General features: G+C 38.6%; 1 protein-coding gene across 2 annotated transcripts; it reads left to right on the forward strand.

Moving 5' to 3' along the window:
• The first annotated feature begins 423 nt into the window (after positions 1 to 423).
• Positions 424 to 3,374, forward strand: LOC115995479 (heat stress transcription factor A-5). 2 transcript variants are annotated; one of them, XM_031120060.1, is made up of 3 exons: positions 424 to 519; positions 660 to 932; positions 1,861 to 3,374. In XM_031120060.1, exons 2-3 carry the CDS (start codon positions 699 to 701, stop codon positions 3,091 to 3,093), a joined length of 1,467 nt encoding a protein of 488 aa, XP_030975920.1. In that variant the 5' UTR covers positions 424 to 519; positions 660 to 698; the 3' UTR covers positions 3,094 to 3,374. The 2 variants fall into 2 exon arrangements, with proteins under 2 accessions (XP_030975920.1, XP_030975921.1); XM_031120061.1 differs by having other exon boundaries at positions 428 to 519; positions 665 to 932.
• The last annotated feature ends 18,120 nt before the right edge of the window (positions 3,375 to 21,494 follow it).

Below are 21,494 nucleotides of genomic sequence, written 5' to 3' on the forward strand. Positions count from 1 at the left end.
TTAAAAAAAAAATTTATTTTAGGTGTTCTTAAGGTTTTCCTAGTCAAATTGGAGTCCTTGCCATGCATCAATTAAGATCTATATTAGAATTTTTTTACTTTGACATGAATTTAGGTGAGAAATACTATGTGCACAATGTTTTCACAACAATTTTTAAACAAATCTTATATGGTAAATTGTTATTGATTAACAAAAAAGTAATTTTATTAGTAGACCCAAATTAGAACAAGTAATGCTTTCTCAAAAAAAAAAAAAAAAAAAAATTAGAACAAATAATGACTTATCATTTAGAATTTGTTGTGAAAATATTGTAGATATAAACATTTTTAATTGAAAAAGAATTATATTTTAATATTTTTAGAAAGATATTTTAGAATGGACAATATAACTAGAAAATAAAAAAACAACCTACGGAAGGAAAGAAAAACCAAACCGTAGAGTTGAAGGAAAAAGAAGGAAAGCAAGCAGTAAGGAGAGTCAACAGGTCTAACTTAACGACCCCGCGGGTACAGCGTACAGGTTTTACCACCGTCTCATCTATCTATCTATCTGTCTATCACAGACAACTCACTCCTAGTAATGATAGAAGAAGTAGTCAATTCAATTCTAAACTTTCTCTCTCTTTGTCTCTGGGTTGGGTTGCCAATTTGGACCTTAAGCATAGAATATTCAATATTCAATAATCCCTCCCGGAAAGGATGGACGGAGCTCCAACGACTAGTGGAAGCGGAGGAGGTGGTGGTGGTCCGGCGCCGTTTCTGATAAAGACGTACGAGATGGTGGATGACTCGACGACGGATGAGATCGTGTCGTGGAGCTCCAACAAGAATAGCTTTGTCGTTTGGAATCCTCCTGAGTTCGCCCGTCTCCTCCTCCCTACCTATTTCAAGCACAACAACTTCTCCAGCTTCATCCGCCAACTCAATACCTATGTAACTCTCTCTCTCTCTCTCCTCTTTTTTTTTTTTTTTTAAATTATTTAAAAATTATTGAATTTAGATCTTCCTCATGTATGGATTTTGTGCTGGTTTTGCAGCTCAATTGCTCCTTTTATTTATTTATTGTTTGGCTTATCACAACTTTATAATAGCAATATCCCATCTTTCTTTTCAACTATTGATTCTCTTACATGTATTAATTTGATAAGAAACCTTCGGGATATGTTTCGTTGTTTTGTTGGATTAATTTGATAAGATAGTCTTCCAATCAAGTTACATGAGATGGGTTTTTTTCTTTTTTCTTTTTTTCCCTTGGGGAGATAGGGTGGAGGTGTTCTTCAAACCTTGGTGCACTGAATTTGTAAGGGCTTTACAGGAGTGGGAGCTATAGGTCCCTTTTGGCTTTTTTGGGTCTTCCAGGAGGGGAAAAAGTTACAAGGTTTTTGGGACTATAGGATAGGATGCTATGGAGTTGTGGAGAGCCTTTGAAGTTTGAAGTGAATTCCTACTACTATAAGTTTCTCAAGGGACGAGAATGCTAGTGCTTTTGTTGAAAGAAAATTTGTTTTACTCAAAAACCGTTATGCTCTAATTGGACATTAAAGTTGGAGAAAGAAATTTATTGAGGGGATTGGAAGAGGGCCTCCTTTTTTGAATTAGGTTATTTGGTTAGGGCTTGACTGTAACTCTCGACCACTTGATTGTTCTTCTTGATTGAATGCTCTTTTCTCAACCATTTTTTTCTTCTTTGTTTTTTTATTTTTTTATTTTTAAATTATTTTTGTAAACTGCAATCTTCCTAAAAGCTTAAATAGTTACAAAATGGTGAACTTTTTGCAAAACTTTTTGGCAAAGAATTTTTGAGGTTTTACATGGAAAATGAGAGGTAATTAGGAATATTTCGTTGTGATTTTGTGACCAGGGATTTCGGAAGATTGATCCTGAGAAATGGGAGTTTGCTAATGAAGATTTCATGAAAGATCAAAAGCATCTTCTTAAAAATATCCACCGCAGAAAACCTATTCACAGTCATAGTCACCCACAAGGTTCTATGATGGATCCAGAGAGAGCAGCTTTTGAAGAAGAGATAGAGAGGCTTGCACGTGAGAAAGCTTCACTCGAGGCAAATATTTTAAGGTCAAAACAGCAGCGGTCAGCTGCAAAGCTTCAGTTTGAAGACCTAAAGCAACGAGTGGATAGTATGGAGCAGAGGCAGGAGAGTTTGCTGACCTTCTTAGACAAGGCTCTTCATGATCCTACTTTTGCTGAAATTCTCGCTCGGAAGATTGAGTCTATGGATTTCTCAGCATACAATAAGAAAAGGCGACTGCCTCAAGTTGATCAGTCACCACCTGTTATGGAAAATAGTTTTGTGGATAACAATAGCAGTTCTAGACCAGAGTTTGGGAATGTGTTTCACCAAGACTTCTCAAGTAAGCTGAGATTGGAATTATCACCCTCTGTTTCAGACATTAACTTGGTTTCACATAGTACACAGAGTTCCAATGAAGATGGAGATAGTCCACAGAGGAAAATATCTGGAGAACCAAAAGGTGTGCAGATGAGAACTGAAGGATTTGTATTTCCACCTGAAACATTAGACCTTTCAGATACAGGTGCATCGTTTACTCTTAAAATGGATTCTACCTTCTCACGAAAATTGCCAACCAATGAAAACCCAAGGCTGCAGCACCCATTGCAGCCAAGTTTGACATCTAATGAAGAAGGTGATGGTCATATTTCCTGCCATTTAAATCTAACTCTGGCATCTTCTCCATTGCAAGTCAACAAAAGTCCTTATTCAGCTAGGATGCCCCAAGTAGCTGAGGAAACTGGCAAATCTCCAAATTCGAAGTCTAATACCAATAGTAAAGAATCTGATACTACAGAGTTTCCAAAGAGCATAAATCTTGCTGGTGACACAACTTTGTCATCCTCTCAACGGGCTTCAAATAACAATCAAGTGCCTGCAGCTGCTCCAGTTAGAGTAAATGACGTATTTTGGGAGCAGTTCCTAACTGAAAGACCAGGTTGTTTGGACAATGAAGAGGCAAGTTCTACATATAGGGCAAACCCATATGATGAGCAAGATGATGGAAGATCAAGCCTTGGAATGTCTAGAAACGCTAAGAACATGGAGCAGCTCACCCTTTGAGCATTGATCTTGTCATATGCCCGGTGTAAGGTTACTGAAGGCTTCTCCATTCTTCCATGCTTTGTAAGATTCACAATTGATAAGTTACATGGTAACTTGACCCGTTGTTGGTTTGAATAAGTTCATACCAAACTGCTAAATGTTCTTGATACATGCTGGTTATCATCTATGGCAGTGCCATCGTCATGAAAGGACTTCATTTATAGTGTGGCATTGACACATAAAATGTAAAGACAAAATATTTGGTTGTATAATATAGATCTTATACCTTTTTTATTTTAGTTTGATAGTTATAACAATGGAAAAGTAAGAATTTGAACCCTAGTTTACCTAATAAAGGAGAGCAGACAATCTTACTGAGCTACAACATTCATGGGCATATAAATTTTCTACTTTTTATTTAGAAAAATTATATTCATATTTTTTTTTCAAGCATTAGTCATATATTGCAGCTTTATATTGGCTGTGTCAAACTTATTTTAATTATTTTTTTCGTAGGTGTATCCAAACGTAACTTATAAATTATAATCATAATCATAAATTAACAAAGTTCATATGACTGAGAAAAGAACTGCAGACTGTGTCAAACTTATAATAATAATCTGCTTTATCAGACATAGGAACTTAACATTTTTTTTTAATGGCAATCCAATGATGGTGTGGTAGGGACCAGTAGTCTTTACCCACCATTCTCTCTCTCTCCCCATCTAATCTTTTGTTTTTCTTTGAAGAGCAACAAAACCGCAAATTACTGAAAATGAGTAAAAATCTTACTTCTATTGGTAAAATAGTAATAAGACTTTCCCTGGATTTTTCTCGTCATACTCATTTCAAACAGATCGAAATCCACAAGCCTAGGAGATGAACTCCTTCCATTGTGTTCTCTTACAAATTGGGGTAAATAACCATCTTTTAAATCTTATCTTCGCTCATTTCTAGACAAACTATCTAAATATGATTTCCACTCTCTCAAGACTTCCATTTCTCGAAGACCAACAGTGGTATCAAAGCAATATCTCTCTATAACAAAATATTTTCAACAAGAACTTGGTGAATCATGGTGTCATGTTGTTTGAAGGGTTGTCTCTAGAATCAGAGTAACATGAAAGAACAACTCGTGCACAATGGATAGGTTTGCCTTGTTGGCAAAGTGCAGCATGGTAGTACCATTCGTTAAAGAATGAATACGTGTGTACAAAAAGAAAGTATAAAACATGTCAAAACAATTGCTATAAAGTTCATATAACTTGCCCACATTGCTTAAGATTAAGAGTGTGTTTTGTATAGTATAACTTACCCTAGCATCCCTTAAAAGCTACCATGACTTTAAATCGAGTTTGTGGTGTGCATTTTGTGGGCGCAAGCACCCGTAACGAGTGGTTTCCTCGTGGGAAGTATGCCTCAGCTTGGAGTGGACTGGGTGGAGGGCAAAAATGGAGTCGCCACCTAGTTTAGGTCCAGGAACCAAATTGAGCCTTTTGGGTCACTTACTTACATGATGCATACCAAATTATGGGTCTGGAATTTGGGTATGGTTTAGGAAGGTGTTAAGCAACCAAGACTACATGGCTTGTGAGCCGGCCTCCATTATATATTGTTAGGCCATATTTAATTAAAGAGTTTATTAAGAGAGCCCTAATCTTCGCTTGCGATGAGTGGTTTTCTCGTGGGAAGTACACCTCAGCTTGGAGTGAACCGAGCGGAGGGTGAAAATGGAGTCGCCATTTGGTTTAGGTCCAGGAACCAAAATAAGCATTCTGGACCACTTACTTACATGCATAGGTTTGCATACCATATTATGGGTCTGGAGTTTAAGTACAGTTTGGGAAGGTGTTAGGCCCTTAAGACCGCCCGGCTTAGAGGCTAGCCTCCATTATGTGTTGTTAGGCCATATTTCATTAAAGAGTTTATTAAGAGAACCCTAATTCTTAACCTAAACAAGCAACATGCACCTAAATAAAATAATACACACAACATGTTAAATATCACATCACAACTTATAAGGAAACACATTAAGACCAAAACAAATAGATACTAAAAAGGAAAAGATAACAGTTAAATAAACATAAAAGGAAAAATATCACAAATAAACCAAAAATGGCAAAAATACTAAAACAAACACTGAAAACAAATAAACATGATTAATTAACCTAAAACATGATCAAACAGAGTCAAAGAACACATGGAAAATTATTAAAATATATAAAAACAAAATTTTGTTTAAATCTGGGTTCAGGGTGCATATGCATACTTAACCATGCATACGCATGTTTGAAAACATGCATGCATATAGTCGAGTATTATGGACACAATAGGGAGTTGCCACCTACTTTTTGCAATGGTCTAGGAACCATATATATAACAACCTTTTGAGGAATGACTTTTTGATCTTACTACCAGAGATATGGGTTTGGAGTTAAGGTACGGTCTTGGGAAGGTGTTAGGCACCCAAAACCGCCCAACCCCAAGGTTGGCTTCCCCTCATTGTGTTTTATGTTTTAACCCTATTAAAGTCACACTCAATATTGCTTCTATGCTCACACATATGCTAGCATTCATCTAACAATCAACATGGCATCAAACATCCCTAACCATACATCTATCATGCTTATCATCACATTACAAACCCTAGCATACATCTATCATGACATCTCCTAACATTCATCTAGCATACATGTCATAACGTCATGGCATCTCATCACACTACAAACCCTAATCATGCTCCTATCTCACATCATAAGCCAATACATCTAGCATACATGTCAAACCAACCTAGCATTCATCTAACATGGTATAACATAAACCCTAGCATACATCTAGTATCAAGTCATCTCATCCACAGCAAAAGCATATGAATATTAAAAAACAAAGTAGAAACAGAGCCAACAAATCATGTCATCATCCAAGACATTAAGAACACAATTTTGTCATCAAACCTAAACGAGACCATGCATATACATTGTAAATGCATGACTTACCTTTACTTACCCTGCAGCAACTCAACACCTATGGCATCATGCATGAGCATGTGAATGAATGGCATAGTATCAAAGCAAGAAACTTTAAGAGAAAACCCTAATCTAGCATACAATAACAAATAAATATGTGAATAGAGAAATAGAAAACTTAAAGACATGTAAGAAGGTTAAAACAGAGGCATATGATGTAAAATAAAAGAAGGAATAAAAGTAGAAAACTTGAATTAGGGTTTCTAGGCACAAGTATGCGTGTGCATACATAGGCCTATGTACACAAATCAGTTGTATGCATATGCATACTTCAAGCCTGCATACGCATACAAGAAGCATGCGCACGCAGACACACCCTAAACCCTAACCCAGAAACAGAAAAGCAGAAAATGACTTAAAAACTTAAATCTAACATCCTATCATGCTTAAAACAAAGAGAAAGCAAAACCCTAATCTAAACAAGCATGTTATAACATAAACAAAGCAAAAAACAAGATTAAAAGCAAAATTGAAACCAGAAATGAAAGAGAAAGCTTAAAAATAATACCTTAAAGCAAAATCTCCTAGGCTTAATTTTTTACCGTTCTCCTCAATCAAATCTATTCTCAAATCAATAAAAATGCACTTAGTAATCTTAAAAATCAAAGATCAAGGCTAGAAAAAGGCCTCAATCAGATAAAATTTACTTAAAGATGTTTTGTGAAAAACTCCCTCTTTGATTCACTATTTCTAGTGAATCTTAGTGTTATCTCGTGGGATTTCTGTGTTTTGAAAAAGTACCATGTATGGTTATTTATATTGTGAAATGGGGGTTTGGAACGACCCCTAGATGATGTAGGATTCATTCCAAACCTTAGCCTTTAATGTAGAAAACTTGTCTTTCATAGGTTTTTGAAACCTTACCTACGTGCGCAGACTTGTGCCTGCGTATGCAGGCTTTAAGGCTGAGAGTTTTCTTTGGTCTTTATTTTCCAAAAATAGATTTTTTGCTCATCAAAAAGTTATATTTTTCATTTTAACATCTCTCAAGTCAATTTGTAATCTGATTGGGTCATAAACCAACCTTGGGTCTTAAAATTTCGGCATCATTGGGGAACAGGGGCCTGAGTTGTAAGGGGTACAAAATGTAGTGTCTATAGATGACCTTCTTTTGATTCGAGAGCTTAGCTCACGGAATCAAAAGAATTAGAGAAAAAAATATTTTGTTTCGATGTATGGCTTAGGCCCAACCCATACACATGGCACACAACATGCATACATGGGGCGAGGTGCAATTCCATAGAGTCGTGTCGGATTCGTATATCTAAATTCTCACCTTTGTTGCTTGAGAAATGAGCAATGATAGGTTCACAATCCCAGAACTTGTTTTGCCAATTGCAAGCAAAATGTTAGTGACTCACTATCCTAGAACACTTAAAAAGAAAAACAAACAAATGTGCTCTTACAAGCTCAAACAACCAAACAAACAAGGGTGCTCTTGTGAGCTTAAAAGGATATATATATATATATGCGGTGTGCATCTAGGGCTCTTCCCTCAAACTTCTCTGGGTGGCTTGTGCCTTTTGTCTTCTTCATCTCTATCTCTACCTATTTTGCTGAGGCTCTTGCCTCGGGGTAACCTTGGTCTCTATCTCTTCTACTGTGGTTGCATACTCAATTCTCTTGGCATATATGCACAAGTCTGTATGATGTGCTTGCATGTTCATTCCCTCGGGACATGTGCACGAGTTCTGTTTGTTTTAACCCATGAGGGAGTCTTGGGTGAATGATCCATTAGGGATCACAAAGGGGAACTTACTAGGGAGCATGATCTTCTTGAAGTTTTGGTGACCCTCAGGGGAGCCTCCTTATTGGGGAAAAAGAACTTGCTGAGAAATGTAGTGGTGATTCCAACCTACGAGGAAATCTTTGAAGATATGTAATCAACTGGGGAATATTTTATTTTTCTTCATGGCTCACTGGGGAACTTGTATTGACTCTACCCACGAGGGGTTTCATCAACTTTATGGGGATTATCTTTTTCACAACTCACGACGGGGTTGTCATTGTACCTTAGACCCAAAGGGGAGTCCCTTCATGGTATTGTACTTTACTGGGGATTTGTTTGAAAAATTGAACTCACAAGGGAGTTCTTTTGGTGACTTATGGTCCGTTGAGGGATACTCTTGATGCTTTCAATCTGTTGTGGATGCTTGTGTGGTCATTGTGTCTTTTACCCAACTGAGGGTATTTTGGTCATTTTAACATATTCTTGGATTTTTCTTTTGCACTTCCTACCTTCTGAGAACCCACTAGGGATTTTGAGGAATTTTTTTTTGGCTAAACTGTACTTAGTTTAGTGGTGGCCTAAACTACATGTAGTTTAGTCACCAAGTGTGTTTCTGCCCCTTCATTTTTCCTCAACGCCTACCAACTATTTTTTTTCTTCATCTTCCTCACCTCTTCATATTCTCTCTAACTCTTCAACTTCTTCTTTCTCTCTAAAAAAGCCTCTGTCCTCTCTTTCTCCCTTTCACAATCTAACTTCTCCTCTCTCACTCTGAGACTCTCTCCCTCCCTAGACTTCCACATCTCCTCCATGGCACCCAAGTCCAAGAAGACCTCCTACGTGCTCTCAAGCGATGCTTTCAACCTTACTCATTGGAGTAGGGTAGAGAGGCTGATGGAACCCCCTTCGCTAACATGCCGGCTGAAAGATCATCTTTCGGCAAATGCTTGGGCTAGATTGGTGAGTTTTTCATTTTTTTTCTCATTTTCAAGTTTTCCTCTGATCTTCCGTTTTAATGTGTTTTTGGACTTGTAAATGCTTGATTTTTGTTATGGGATAGGTTTAGATGAAAACCTGACACCTTAGGAGGGGAAGGAACATGTTTAGGATGAATTTTGGTTGAAATTAGCTTGAAAATGTCAAAGAACACTTCTCTGTGTTGGTTCATGTGTACGAGGACTTGAGCCTGCGTACACGGCTTATGCTCATGTGTATGCAGCCTTTTTCCATGTGTACACGGGCTTGTTCTTGAGAGTATGCATACGTGGTCTTCAACCTACATATGCGTGCTTAGTGTGTGTGTACACAAACTTAGGCTCATGCATGCACATTGCTAGGTAGAAACCTTATCTTGACCATTTTGAACTCCCTTTTCATCTGTTTCTCATCTAATTGCAAATTTAACACTTTTCTTCATTATTTTTGCATTTGAATGTGATTCTAGCACTACTTTGCACCTCATTGGAAATCTAAAACTCTCTTTTTTTTGTTCCTTGATCCAAATTACGAATCTAACATCACCATACTCCATTTTCCAGGCTATGTCCCTATACTCTAGTAAGGGTAGTACTAATCGTGTGGCTAAATGGTACGGGGACCTCATCGAGGCAACGAAGGCTCACATTTATGTTGCAAGCTTCGAGCCCATTATTCGTCTTCTGCCGGAGAGGTCGATGAGTGCCATCTTGGTGCAATCTCCTATCGAGAGGTGGTGGGACACTACCCATACCTTCCATATTGTTGAGAGGGAGATGACTGTGACTCCCTGTGATTTTCATCATATAACTAGCCTTAGGTGTGACGGTGCCATCATAAACTTAGAGGGCGAGTTAGCCACTCAATTGGCGATCAATTGCTCGGGAGGAGGTACTCTACAGACGCGATTCACTACTTCGACATTAAGGCGGATTACCGGCCTCTTCCATAGGAGACGGCTAAGGACTGTGCTTAGATGACTAGGGCATTCTTGCTATACATTCTAGGGGCATATCTCTTTGCCAATGGAGGGCAGATAGTATACTTAAGGTGGTTAGTCTTTTGTGACTTCAGAGATGCTAGGGGAGCTAACTAGGGGCAAGCGTGTCTTGCCTATCTGTACTCGTGCCTGGATACACCCAACTGGGGAACCCTACGCTAGCTGGTGGGGCCTTGGAATGGAGGGTTTTTTTTTTTTTTTTTTTTTTTTTTGTAGCTCTTGTACATGCTAAAGAAAACTGTAACCCATGTTCCTGCAAATTGTGTTCATACTCTCTTTCGTCTTGCAAACTGTCATCTTGCAAACTATATTTACTTGTACACAGTATTCCTGCAAACTATATTCATCTTGTAAACTGTATTCTTGCAAACTATATTCATCTTGTATACTGTGTACTAGCAAACTATATTCATGCCTCCCTTTTCTTTTTTACCGTTAGGCCGTTTGATATGGTATTATCGTTCAAAGGCTGAACCTAAGTCTTAAAGATTCTGTCGTAGTGAGGGCCCAACTCGAGGGGTTGTCTTCCAATGATGTGAGTTTGAATTTCAATGCATTTCATTGTGTTTTTCACATGCTTCTTATGTTTTCCTTCTAATATCGTGCATTTTTTTCAGATTAACTAGAACCCATGGGTCAGCGTTCCTCCTGTTGCAAATTCTAACTTGGAGGCATCTGCCATTGTCATCTTCGAGATCACCTATCCTTTCAAGGATGCGGGTTTAAGGGTGCTTTACTTGGCGGAGCGTGTGCATTTCCAATTGGTGGGTAAGGATGCCCCCACAGGTACCTATGGATCCACCGGAGTTCATGCTTACCTTGCTCTCCATGACCGATACTAAGTATGCCATGTGGAGTCCTGGTGTGGCCTATATCAACCAATTTAGGGAGGAGTTAGACTATGAGGAGTTCAACCATACTTGCCTCATGCCCTCCCTTACTGTTAAGGTATGTACTACTTTTTCCCATCTTTTTCCATTCCTACTCTCGTCTTTCGCATTCTTGTACATGGTGACATTCAATTGAAATACTTGTACCAGGATGCCCCTGCTCCTAGCATTCCTATTGATCCTCCTCATCTGCCTTGGATGGTCTAATGCTTATGGCTTTAATGGTTTTGCAAGGGAGCATTCCTTGCTCTATAATACAAATGTCATGGGTTACCCTTTTTTGGATGGCACACGAGCGGTGAGTTCTCTTCCACTTCTTTCTCTATTTATTCTTCTCTTGCATCTTTCAACTGCTCATTCTAATATGTTTTCCTTCAAATTCTAGCCCACTATTCAAGAGCATGAGGAGTTGGTTTGGCTGGCTGGGAATCTCAAGCTAAAGGTGACTCAGTATTCAAAGGACTTGTATGGCCTAAGAGGACTAGCTTATCCCGACAATGATAATGATGATGGTTGTTGGGTTAAAATGAATTGACCCCTTGCAATTAAGTAATTAATTACCCAAGTTAGTTAATTAGATCAAATTTCATACAATAGCATGGCAGAACAAACAAATCACCAAATTATCTAAATGTAGTGGAAAATAAATTTGACACAGATGATTTGTTTACGAATGGGGAAAACCACTGAGGCAAAACCCCACTGGGTGATTTTAAGGTCATCACTCCCAAGAATCCACTATTATCAATCACAAGTGGTTACAAGTGTAAGGAATCTTACCAAACCCTTTGCCTATCCTGAAATACCAACCTACAATTGAACCCTTACCCCAACACCCAATTGGACTTGTATTGTAATGACAATCTTTTCCTTGATGCACGAATTCTAGTACGTGACTAACCAATGTGCACAAATCCTAGTACGTGACTAAGTCCAGCAACTTAAAGAGGTTGTTGGCTACAAAATTCTTCAATTCATCAACAATGAAGATCAGGAAGTTCCTTGGTCACAAAACCCTTGGCGTAAAGACTCGGTAGCTTCTTTCAGAGAGAACAATGAACTAGGTCAATTTCTGCATGCGCGAAAACCTTTAAAATAAGCTTTATATATGTTTAGGGTTGTGAGAAAAGAAACCCTATAAAAATATTTCAACATGGGCCAAAAATCAAATCTGGAAGTTCTGATTTCGTAAGTCTTGACAGAAACAGCTTGTGTCGAGCTTCAACTATAAACCTCAATAGAAGTCTTTCTGTCAAGATTGTTGTCGAGATTTAATGAACAACTTTTCTTTACTTATTTCTTGGTCAGATCTTCATGGCTTTAACACTTGATTTAAACATGTTTCTTGAAGTCCTAAACCCATCCTAAATCTGCCCAATTACAAGTAAAATGAATTTTGTCAAAGGATTAGCTAATTACATAAAATATGTCTCTAACAATCTCCGCCTTCGGCAATTTGTGACAAAAGCACCCAAAAAAAAAAAAAAATCATGAGAGAAGTCTTAAATCACTAAAATCATAACCACTTATTGGATTACAAAACAAATCTAACCCTAACATAAACTCTTGAAAAACTTTGCAAGAAGAGAGTTCATAGCATGGTAGAATTTCACAACCTGTCTTTCTAAAACACTTAAACAAGACTCATCAAGGCATTATGTGTGAAACAGAAATAAAGATTACATACATAAAGAAACATGTGTATAAAGAGAAAAAAAGAAACAACACATGTAGAGGTAGGTGAAGAAAACATACATCATCATCATGTATATAAGAATAAAGTACAATGTATCTAATAAAATGATCACAAGACCGGTATATAAGAGGCTAATGTAAATAAAGAAGAAAATAAAATACATAAAGTCCTCACTACATCCCTCAAAACTATATACACTCATCCTATCAAAAATGTCCTATACTAACTCTCCCTCTAAGTACAAGACTACTCTTAAACCCAAAACTACTTCCCCTTTTTGTCATGAATGATAAAGGGCAAGTCACTGAGAGGTCATCATCTCATCATCACTGGAAGAGTCAACATTATCCTTATCATCATCAACCTTATCATTAGGCGAGGCCTCTGGAGAAGGAGCAAGACCAGCCATGTGAGCCTACCGGCGGGCAATGTGGCCTACTCGAGTGTTCATCTGACACATCTCATCAGTGAGATAGTCAAGACGAATACCAAAGTCAGCCTGCATCTGCTGAAGCTGCTCCATGATGGCTTTAAGGGTCACACCACCAACCATGGAAGAGGAAGGAGCGGAAGAAGACAGAGCCAAAGAAGGTGGAGCCACAGAAGCTACAGGATCGATCATCTCCACACGTGGCCCCTTTGATTGAAGCTGAGACTCACTCTGCCGAATAGAGCCAGTGCTAATGGCACCCATGATGGTGAAGAAAGGAGAGAAAGGAATAGGAATGGAGAAGTGCATTAGGATCTGCGTGATAGCTGAAGGAAAGATGAGTTTATCACGGGTAACAGTGTCTCTATAGACATCTATAATAGATGTTATAAAGTGAGAGGGAAAGTCTATAGAAAGACCTTCCATAAGAGACAAAAGAAATCAAGCACGACGCTCGATGATGGAGTTATAGTATGACAGAGGAGTAAGATCAAATTTCATCACCATGTTCAGAAAGCGAGGGCCTTTAGCAAAGCTCGAGCAAGGGGTGTTTAGAGCACCACCCCAAAGAGAGGGTTTCTCACAGAAGTGAGAAAGAAGGTCATCTCTAGACATGGTCTGGAGACTCTCACAACCAGGGCAATTAGGATACGCTACCTCGGATATAAGATTCGAAGTAACTATGATACGTGTACCTCTAAATGTAGTAACAAACTGAGGCACAGCAATATCGATGCCGAGTATGTTGGAGTAAAACTCCTGAATAAACACGACGGGACACCTCGTGGGTTTCTTAAGTAGAGATTCCCAATCCTGAGTTTGAATGACTTCGGAGAGAGGAGTATCGACAAAATCCAACAGAATAACCTGGCGTTTCGGATGAACACCACGTTCCTAGAAGTTTTCAAAGAAGTCTGTCTTAACCTTCTCATCACGGAACCAGATATGAGATGGAACAAGAGGAAGAGCAGAAGAGGATGACCTGAAACCATGACAAGGGTTCCGAGCCAGAGTGGATTTCTTCTGTTTGGGTGCCATAGGGAGGTTCTATTTGATAGAGAGAGAGAGAGAGAGAGAGAGAGAAAGAAATAATAGAAACACAACACAAGTCTATCAGCATTCATAACAGAGATAATCAAGCACACAAGTCTATAACGCATAAAACATTGTTATAATGCATTTAGAGTGTGTAATGTGGTGGGCTATGCTAGTAGTGTTGGGCTGCTTCCTGCTGCACTAGGCCCAAGTTTTCTGGATAAGAGAGTTGGGACTAGTCCAGCTGCAACTCAATTTGGTTCGGCTTGTGCGCAAACTAAGCCTGGTTTGCCAGGAACGAGCTTGCGGCAAGCAGAGCTGTTTCAGACAAGTTGTGGCAGACAGACATAATAATAATAAATAATAAAATATCTAGCTACTTAGTAGGAAATGACCAAATGACGCCCAAACACAATCACAATAATAATAATCATTTTTACAGAAAGAAAAGAACAGAATGAAAGGGAACAAATAGTAATATGTATGGGTTAATCAGAAGATGAAGAAATCAACTAAAATCTGGTCCGCAGGAGCAAAACCAGTGAGGAAAGAACGTTCCTTCTCAATGCAATTAATCTCTCAAGAAAAGTCCTATCATGGAGATTAACTACCCTGAGAGAAACGGACCTGAATGGTTCATGCACAGAGGCCCCTTTTGGTTTTAACAGAGAGCAAGATTTCGTGAGGGAGAGAGGGAATCAATCTATCGGTGCATGCCTGCTGTTCTAATTCTCACTTTATTTTCTTTCTGGTTGTTTTCTTTCTTTCCCTCCCACTCATTTCTTTTCTATTTCTTGACATCTCTTTTCGAATTCCTATTTCTTAGTTATGTTTCCCGTTATTGCTCCATTTTTTGTTCATGGCAAGATCCTCTTTTTATAGTGCATGCCGTGATCGGATTTTACTGTTTTAGCCCTTAACTTCCTTTGTCTGGTCTAGATGTATTGGCCGACCACCACTGATCCATCTGTGTGCCACCCCCTTATCACCAGACAAAGAAAGGTATTTTGTTTGTTTGTCTGCCGTGGTACCCTTTCCTGCTACGGTCTGGGTTCTTTCTCTCTCCCTATCCTTTATGGCATGCACCTAGTGGTTCCAACTTAGCTTGCTTCTTTTGGGTAGTAAGTCATCCCAGCAGGACACTTCCACGAAAGAACTTGAGTCGGAACCTCAAAAATAGATTTTTCCCCTCTCCCCACCACCAAACCATGCCCTCTGAATCTCTAACCCCCGACCTCACCATGCCCTGTATTGGCTGGGTATAGGCTGGTGGTGTCTGGGTCTTGCGTGTGCCTTCCTTCCATATGTGTCCAAAATCTGCCTACTGCTCATTCGTCTACCGTGGTCTGGAGGCTTGCCTACCGTCCATTTTCTTTGACCTTTTATGTGGGCTGCTTTTCGATTTCCGACTCCTTTTTGGAGCTGGGCCTTATTTGATAATGGGCCTTATATTTCTTTGGCCCACTTCTTGATTGCCCTCATTTCCTGCCATATTATTCTGCTATTCCTGTTGTAATGACTCAATCTTGCTGGGCCTCTTTAGGCTAGCCATTTACTCTTTCCCCCAATAGCTTGGTATGGCCATTGGTTTTCCTACTTATGGGCTCCTGTGCCCCTTTTGTCTTTCTCTTGGGCATCCTTGGCCCACTTGCTTTCTTTAGGCTTCCTTGGCCCTTTTATTAACTCTGCATTCCTATGGGCTTTTACTAACTTCATTGGGCTTCCCTGACCCAATTACCTTATTCTCATCCTTGGGGTTCATGGGGCTGCCATTAACCCCTTACTTTCTTTGTTTGCATTATTTTGGGCTTGCGACGGCCCTTTCTCACTTTTCTACATCATATACTGCTCATGGGTATGCTATTTCTCTCTTTTCGGGCTTCTTTAAGCCCACTTGCCTCTTCAAGGCTCATTTGTTTATTTCATGGGCTTGTGATCCATTATTCCTGCCACTTGGGCCTAATGGTTTTGCCATCTGCTTGCTAATTCTTTGCTGCCCTTGTCGTTGGGCTTTTCTTCTTTCTATTTGGATTCTCACAAATGACCCTCAACAGAGTGCAATGCATGATCATATAACATCAATAACACAAAATCCAACCCAGAATATACATAACAATCTCAAAACCCCAAAAAAAAAAACTTTCAAAAACCCAAAACCTAGGTCTAAATGCATGAATGCATGAAAAGATAGTGAGAAGAAGGGTTTGAGGATTGGGCCAAAAACTTGATGGGTTGAAGGATTTTAGTGAAGGAGACGTGTTTGGATCGAGAGAGGAGAGAAATCTATCTAGAGAATGAGAAAAGAATGAACTTTGAATCGCGTCTCATCCTTAAATAGAAAAAGCAGCTTGATGGATTGAGAATCTATCGAGCACTAAATCTCGACGGAAGAGAATCTATCGAGGATTTGTCGACGGCTAAAGGATGGTCTCAATTAACTGAGGATCTATCGAGAATCTATCGAGTAGACAGAGAGCACAAGAATTTTGCTCAATGGATCAAGGAAACTATTGAGAGATAACCCAAAAATCTCGATGGATGAAGAATTTGTCGAGAATTTGTCGAGAAGATAGAAAGCACAGGAAAAATTCTCAATGGATCGAGAAGCTGTCGAGACCTATAGAAGAAAGCTCGATAGAAAGGACTCTGTCGAGGATGTGTCGAGAAGCTGTCGCGCTTGAAGAAAAAAAGGTATTTCAAGAAGGGAAAAACACATAGAGATGAATGCAACAAACAAGCTACTCAAACAAACATCCAAGCCACATATTAAGCTCTCAAATCTCATCTTAAATAAGATGCAAAGAATTCATAGATCCAATAATACACACACACACACACACTAAACAAGTCTAACCTATTTTATATATAAAAAACAAGTCAAGATGGTTTAGTGAGTATATATCAACACATGTATCTCCTGTGATGGTCAAATCACATTGTACCCGCACATGTATCAAAAGTAGCAAAGAGTTTACGTGTTGTGTGTGAAACATAGCAAGAGTGCATAAGTGTCTCATATTATGAAGATTTGAGACTAGAGAAAATCAATTATACTTACACACAATTATAACTACTTGATGGGGACTATCACATTTAAGGTACATCCTATAACTCCCACATTTCCTTGAAACACGCTTGCAATCATATTAAAAGCATTTTGATCCTTTTACTTTTATTCTTTGCACATTTTTCTTTTTGAGTATAGCATGCATAGGCATATAAGAGAGAGAAAAGAAAATGCCCAATTATGTATGTTTAACATATCAATTTTGCTGTGCCAAAGCACATAGATGTTTGAAATTATTGGCGGGTTTTAGTGGTGAGATGGTTATTTATGCCTTTCTCTTAGGATTTTCTAGTCTTTCCCATCAAAAAGAGTGATATGAGTATGAGATATAAAAGACAATCTTAATCATACTCATCACAAACATGAGCCACAAAGCTCACTTGCTTAGTTGTGCGTTGAGATACTCATCTATGCTATAAGAGATACAAAGTTTAGAAAACTTTGTTTCATTGGCCATCTAGGGTACACAAGTACCAATATACATAAACACACACTATTTTTGTATTTTTTCTGATTTTTCATTTTTTTTTTATGTAAAACAAAATAAAACAAAACATAAAAAAAAACAAATAAAAACATGTAAAAATACAAAGCATAAAACTAAATTGACTCAAAAACAAGAAAGAAAAACAAACAAGTAATGCAAAAACATAAAGGGAGAGAGAGAAAAAGTGACTGAATCACTTTAACCCTTTCTAAACTTTGGTTTTGGAGGAAGATCATTTCCTAGAATTGAACCTTTGTTCTGGAGGTGAGGGGGAAGAATTGAAACCGTTCATGTTCAAAAGGAACATGAGGGCCTTGAGAAGATCTCCAAGAGGACCCAAAGATGGTGGAATCTGACCTTGACCACCAAATGCTAGCACACTATTGCTATGTTGAGTGGTTAACCACTTATAGCAATTTGGACGAGTGTGTCCCAAAGCTCCACAGTGATGATAGAACTGCGACTTCTTGGGTTGAGACTTCTTATTTTTAGCCTTATTGCTCATAGGGTTTCTAGTCTCTTTCTTCTCTATCTTAAGGGGTGCTTCTAGAATAGATTTGCCTTTGTCTAGATTCTTCTCACTAGCTATCTTAGTTTTAGTTTCATTTTTCTCAAGATTTTCATCATTAGCAGGTGAGACAAAAATAGTCTTACTAGAGGAGGCAATATGAGAAGAGTTAGAAAGTTCATATCCCAAGCCGGTTCTGTCAGAAGCTGATTTCTAGAGGTTTAGCATTTCATCTAGCTTTGCATTGGAAGTCCTCTCCAACTGAGCTCGAACTTGGAACAATTCTGCTTTAAGCTTCTTAGTTCTTTTAGCCAAGAAGTTGTTCTTGAACCTTAGTGCTCCATTGGTTTGATTGGCTTCATCAACCTTTGTGGATAGCTCCTCTCGTTCCAACTCCACTTTACTAAGCTTCTTAGTAGACAGCCTATACAACTTCTCATGCTTTTCAGATACCTTGTGATAATGCTCAGAAAATCAATAGGTTGGATGTTTCAGGCTTCAATGATTTGGAGGGCCTGAAAAAGGAAAACAAAGAATCAAAGGAGACCGAGGTTGACAAGCCAAAATCCCTTCGATGATGAAGTTAGTTTCTCTCTTTAAAATTTGGAATTCCAAATTTCTAGGAATTGTGTAAAAGGAAAAACTTGCTTTTATTTGTCTGGAAATGAGTGTTTATATAGTACTATGGAAGCGGTTATTTGTCTTGTAACTTCCCCAACATTTGTGGAGGTCAGAAGGTTTACACTTACTTCTTATAACCGCTATAGAAGTTAGGATATGTATTTTCATTTTCTGTAACTGTTAATGGAAGTTAAGTGCTTGATAGGAGATTGCAATGATGCATCAAGATCTCACCATATGGTTTGGTGCTCAGGTAGATGATCCTTGCGTTGATGGTCGTCCATATCCGGACGACCTTCCTAAGTTTGGACGAGCTCTCCTTAATAACTCATGAACAGTAGCTAAGCATTAGGCTCAGCTTCTATGGCACTTTACATCCTATGGACGACAACCCATAGACGAGCTTACATTCCATGGATGACTATGCAAGGACGAGCTATACATGCCTTTCCCATCACCTTGTATAACTTTGCATAGACTGTATGGATGTCATCCTGTTCATCCATCTTCTCGTACTTGGATTCCACCAAGTCCTCTTCTTCATCCACTTCTTCTACGATCCCCTTAGTAGGATCCACTGTGGCAGTGAAAGCACTCAAAATTCCCTCATCATCACTGTAATCTAACTTAGTCTCAGGCTCAATATCACTCAAGGTAATAGCAAGAGCCTTGCTTTTCCCAATCGACTTGAGATATGTTGGAGATTCTTGTTTCATATGTCCAAAACCTTGACATCTGAAGCACTTTGGTCCGGAGGGAATAGTGTACTCACTACCATCTATAGCATCCTTCTTCCCTATGTCTTGACTTTTGAATTAAGAAGAATTGGATTGCTTACGATCCTTGTCAAAACCTTTCATATTGGCATTCTTCATGAACTTCTTGAATTGCCTAATGATGTAGGACTTCATCTTGGAATCTTCATCATCTGAAGACTCATCAGCCTATTACTTTTGGCCTTCAGTTCCATATTCTTACTTTTGGTTCCTTTCCCAAGTCTAGTCAAACCCAATTCATAGGTTTGCAAGTTGCCAATCAGCTCCATCAAAGGAATGGTGTCAATGTCCTTTGATTCTTCAATCGCTGTTATCTTGGCATGAAATCTCTTAGGGAGAGGTCTGAGCACCTTTCTCACAATGTTGAGTTCACTATGTCCTTCAACTTGGCATAGAACTCATCAAACGTCTCATCCTCCTTCATCTTTATCTCCTCAAAGCTAGTCGCGAGCCTTTGGAGCTTTGAATCCTTGACAGCCTTAGTCCCTTCATAGGTTGTCTGGAGGATGGTCCATGCTTTCTTTGCAGTTTCAGTTGAGGATATTTTCTTGAACTCCTCATTGATCACCGCAATGAATAGGGCATTCAATGCTCTGCGGTTGAAGTTTGCCACTTTGATCTTGACCTCATCCTAATTAGCCGGTGCTTCCTTTAGCTTCACCCATCCAATTTCCACAACTTGCCAGACTTTCTTATCTAAAAACTGTAAGAAAGTTCTCATGTGTACTTTCCAGTATGCATATTTACTGCCATAAAATAAAAGAGGTATAATAAGAGACTGTCCTCTATCCATGACAAACAAGGATCAATGGATCACACAACAAAGATTAAAACCTAATCAGAGTGTGCCTGCTTTGATACCACTTGTTGGGTTAAAACATACGAACATATAAACCTAAGCTAAATAAACACGTTAAAGCATAAAACAACAAAAAATAAAGCAAACAGAAAGATTAAAAAGCAAAAAAGAAAGGAAAGGAAAAAGAAAAGTTCGAAACTAATACCTCAAAGAAAAGTTCTTCAAGCTTGATTTGTGACCATTCCCCTCAGTCAAATCTATTCACAAACCAATAAAAGAGTGATTAGTAATCTTAAAATCAAAAGATCAAGGCTAGAAAAGACCCTAATCAAAAGAAAATTGACTTGAGAATGTTTTGTGAAAAAATCCCTCTTTGATTCACTATTTCTAGTGAATCTTAGTGGTTCTCGTGGGAGTTTTGTCTATTTTGAAAATATACCATGTAAGGTTACTTATAGTGTGAAAAAGGGAGTTTGGAATGACTCTCAAACGATGTGGGATTCGTTTCAAATCTCAACATTAATGCAAAAAACTTGCCTTGTGAAGTTTCTAGAAATCACTATGCGTGCGCAAGATCAGGCCTGCGTATGCATGCAGAAAGATGTGTGCGAAGGCCGATTCTTGCGTGCGAATAGCGAGGGTTTCCTTTGGCCTTATTTTTCAAAAATATATTTATTTGCTCATTAAAAGTTATATTTTTCATTTTAACACTTCTCAAGTTAATTTAACTTTTGATTGGGCCCATAACCAACTTTGGGTCTTAGAATTCAGCATCATTGGAAAACGGGGACCCAAGTCATAAGGGCTACAAAATGTGGTGTATACAGTTACATCCAAACAAATCTTAGGAGAGACAGATGTAACCACACAAGTAAGCCCATGAGGGGCACAAAGCATGGCAAAGCCTAGATCTAGAAATGAGCAAGCAAACATAAACATGCATAAAGAAAATGATCCTAACCCTTTGATGTAGGCCTAAGTATGTGGATGTAGGCCTAGACCACTGGATCTAGATCTACACCCCACCAATAGGGGCCAAAACACGAGAAAGAGAGATATCAAGGGACAAAAGGGTTATAGAGCACATGACATAGCAACCAATATAGATCTAAGCACAAAAGCATGGCACGGAGCACATAAACACATAGATCTAAGCATATGGGCAAAAAATAACACATAGGTTTGTCGATCTAAGCACAAACATTAAATTTAGACATAGCAACCAACATAGATCTAAGCATATGGGCGGCAAAGAAGACATAGGCCTGTAGATCTAAGCATAAACATTAAATTTAGACATATCCTAGCCCAAGAAGGCTAGGCCAACAACATCAAAGCGATAAATTATGGCATAAGTAAGGAAACAAGCTAGAAAAACTA

This window comes from Quercus lobata, chromosome 6, assembly GCF_001633185.2.
Source record: "Quercus lobata isolate SW786 chromosome 6, ValleyOak3.0 Primary Assembly, whole genome shotgun sequence".
NCBI lineage: Eukaryota > Viridiplantae > Streptophyta > Magnoliopsida > Fagales > Fagaceae > Quercus > Quercus lobata.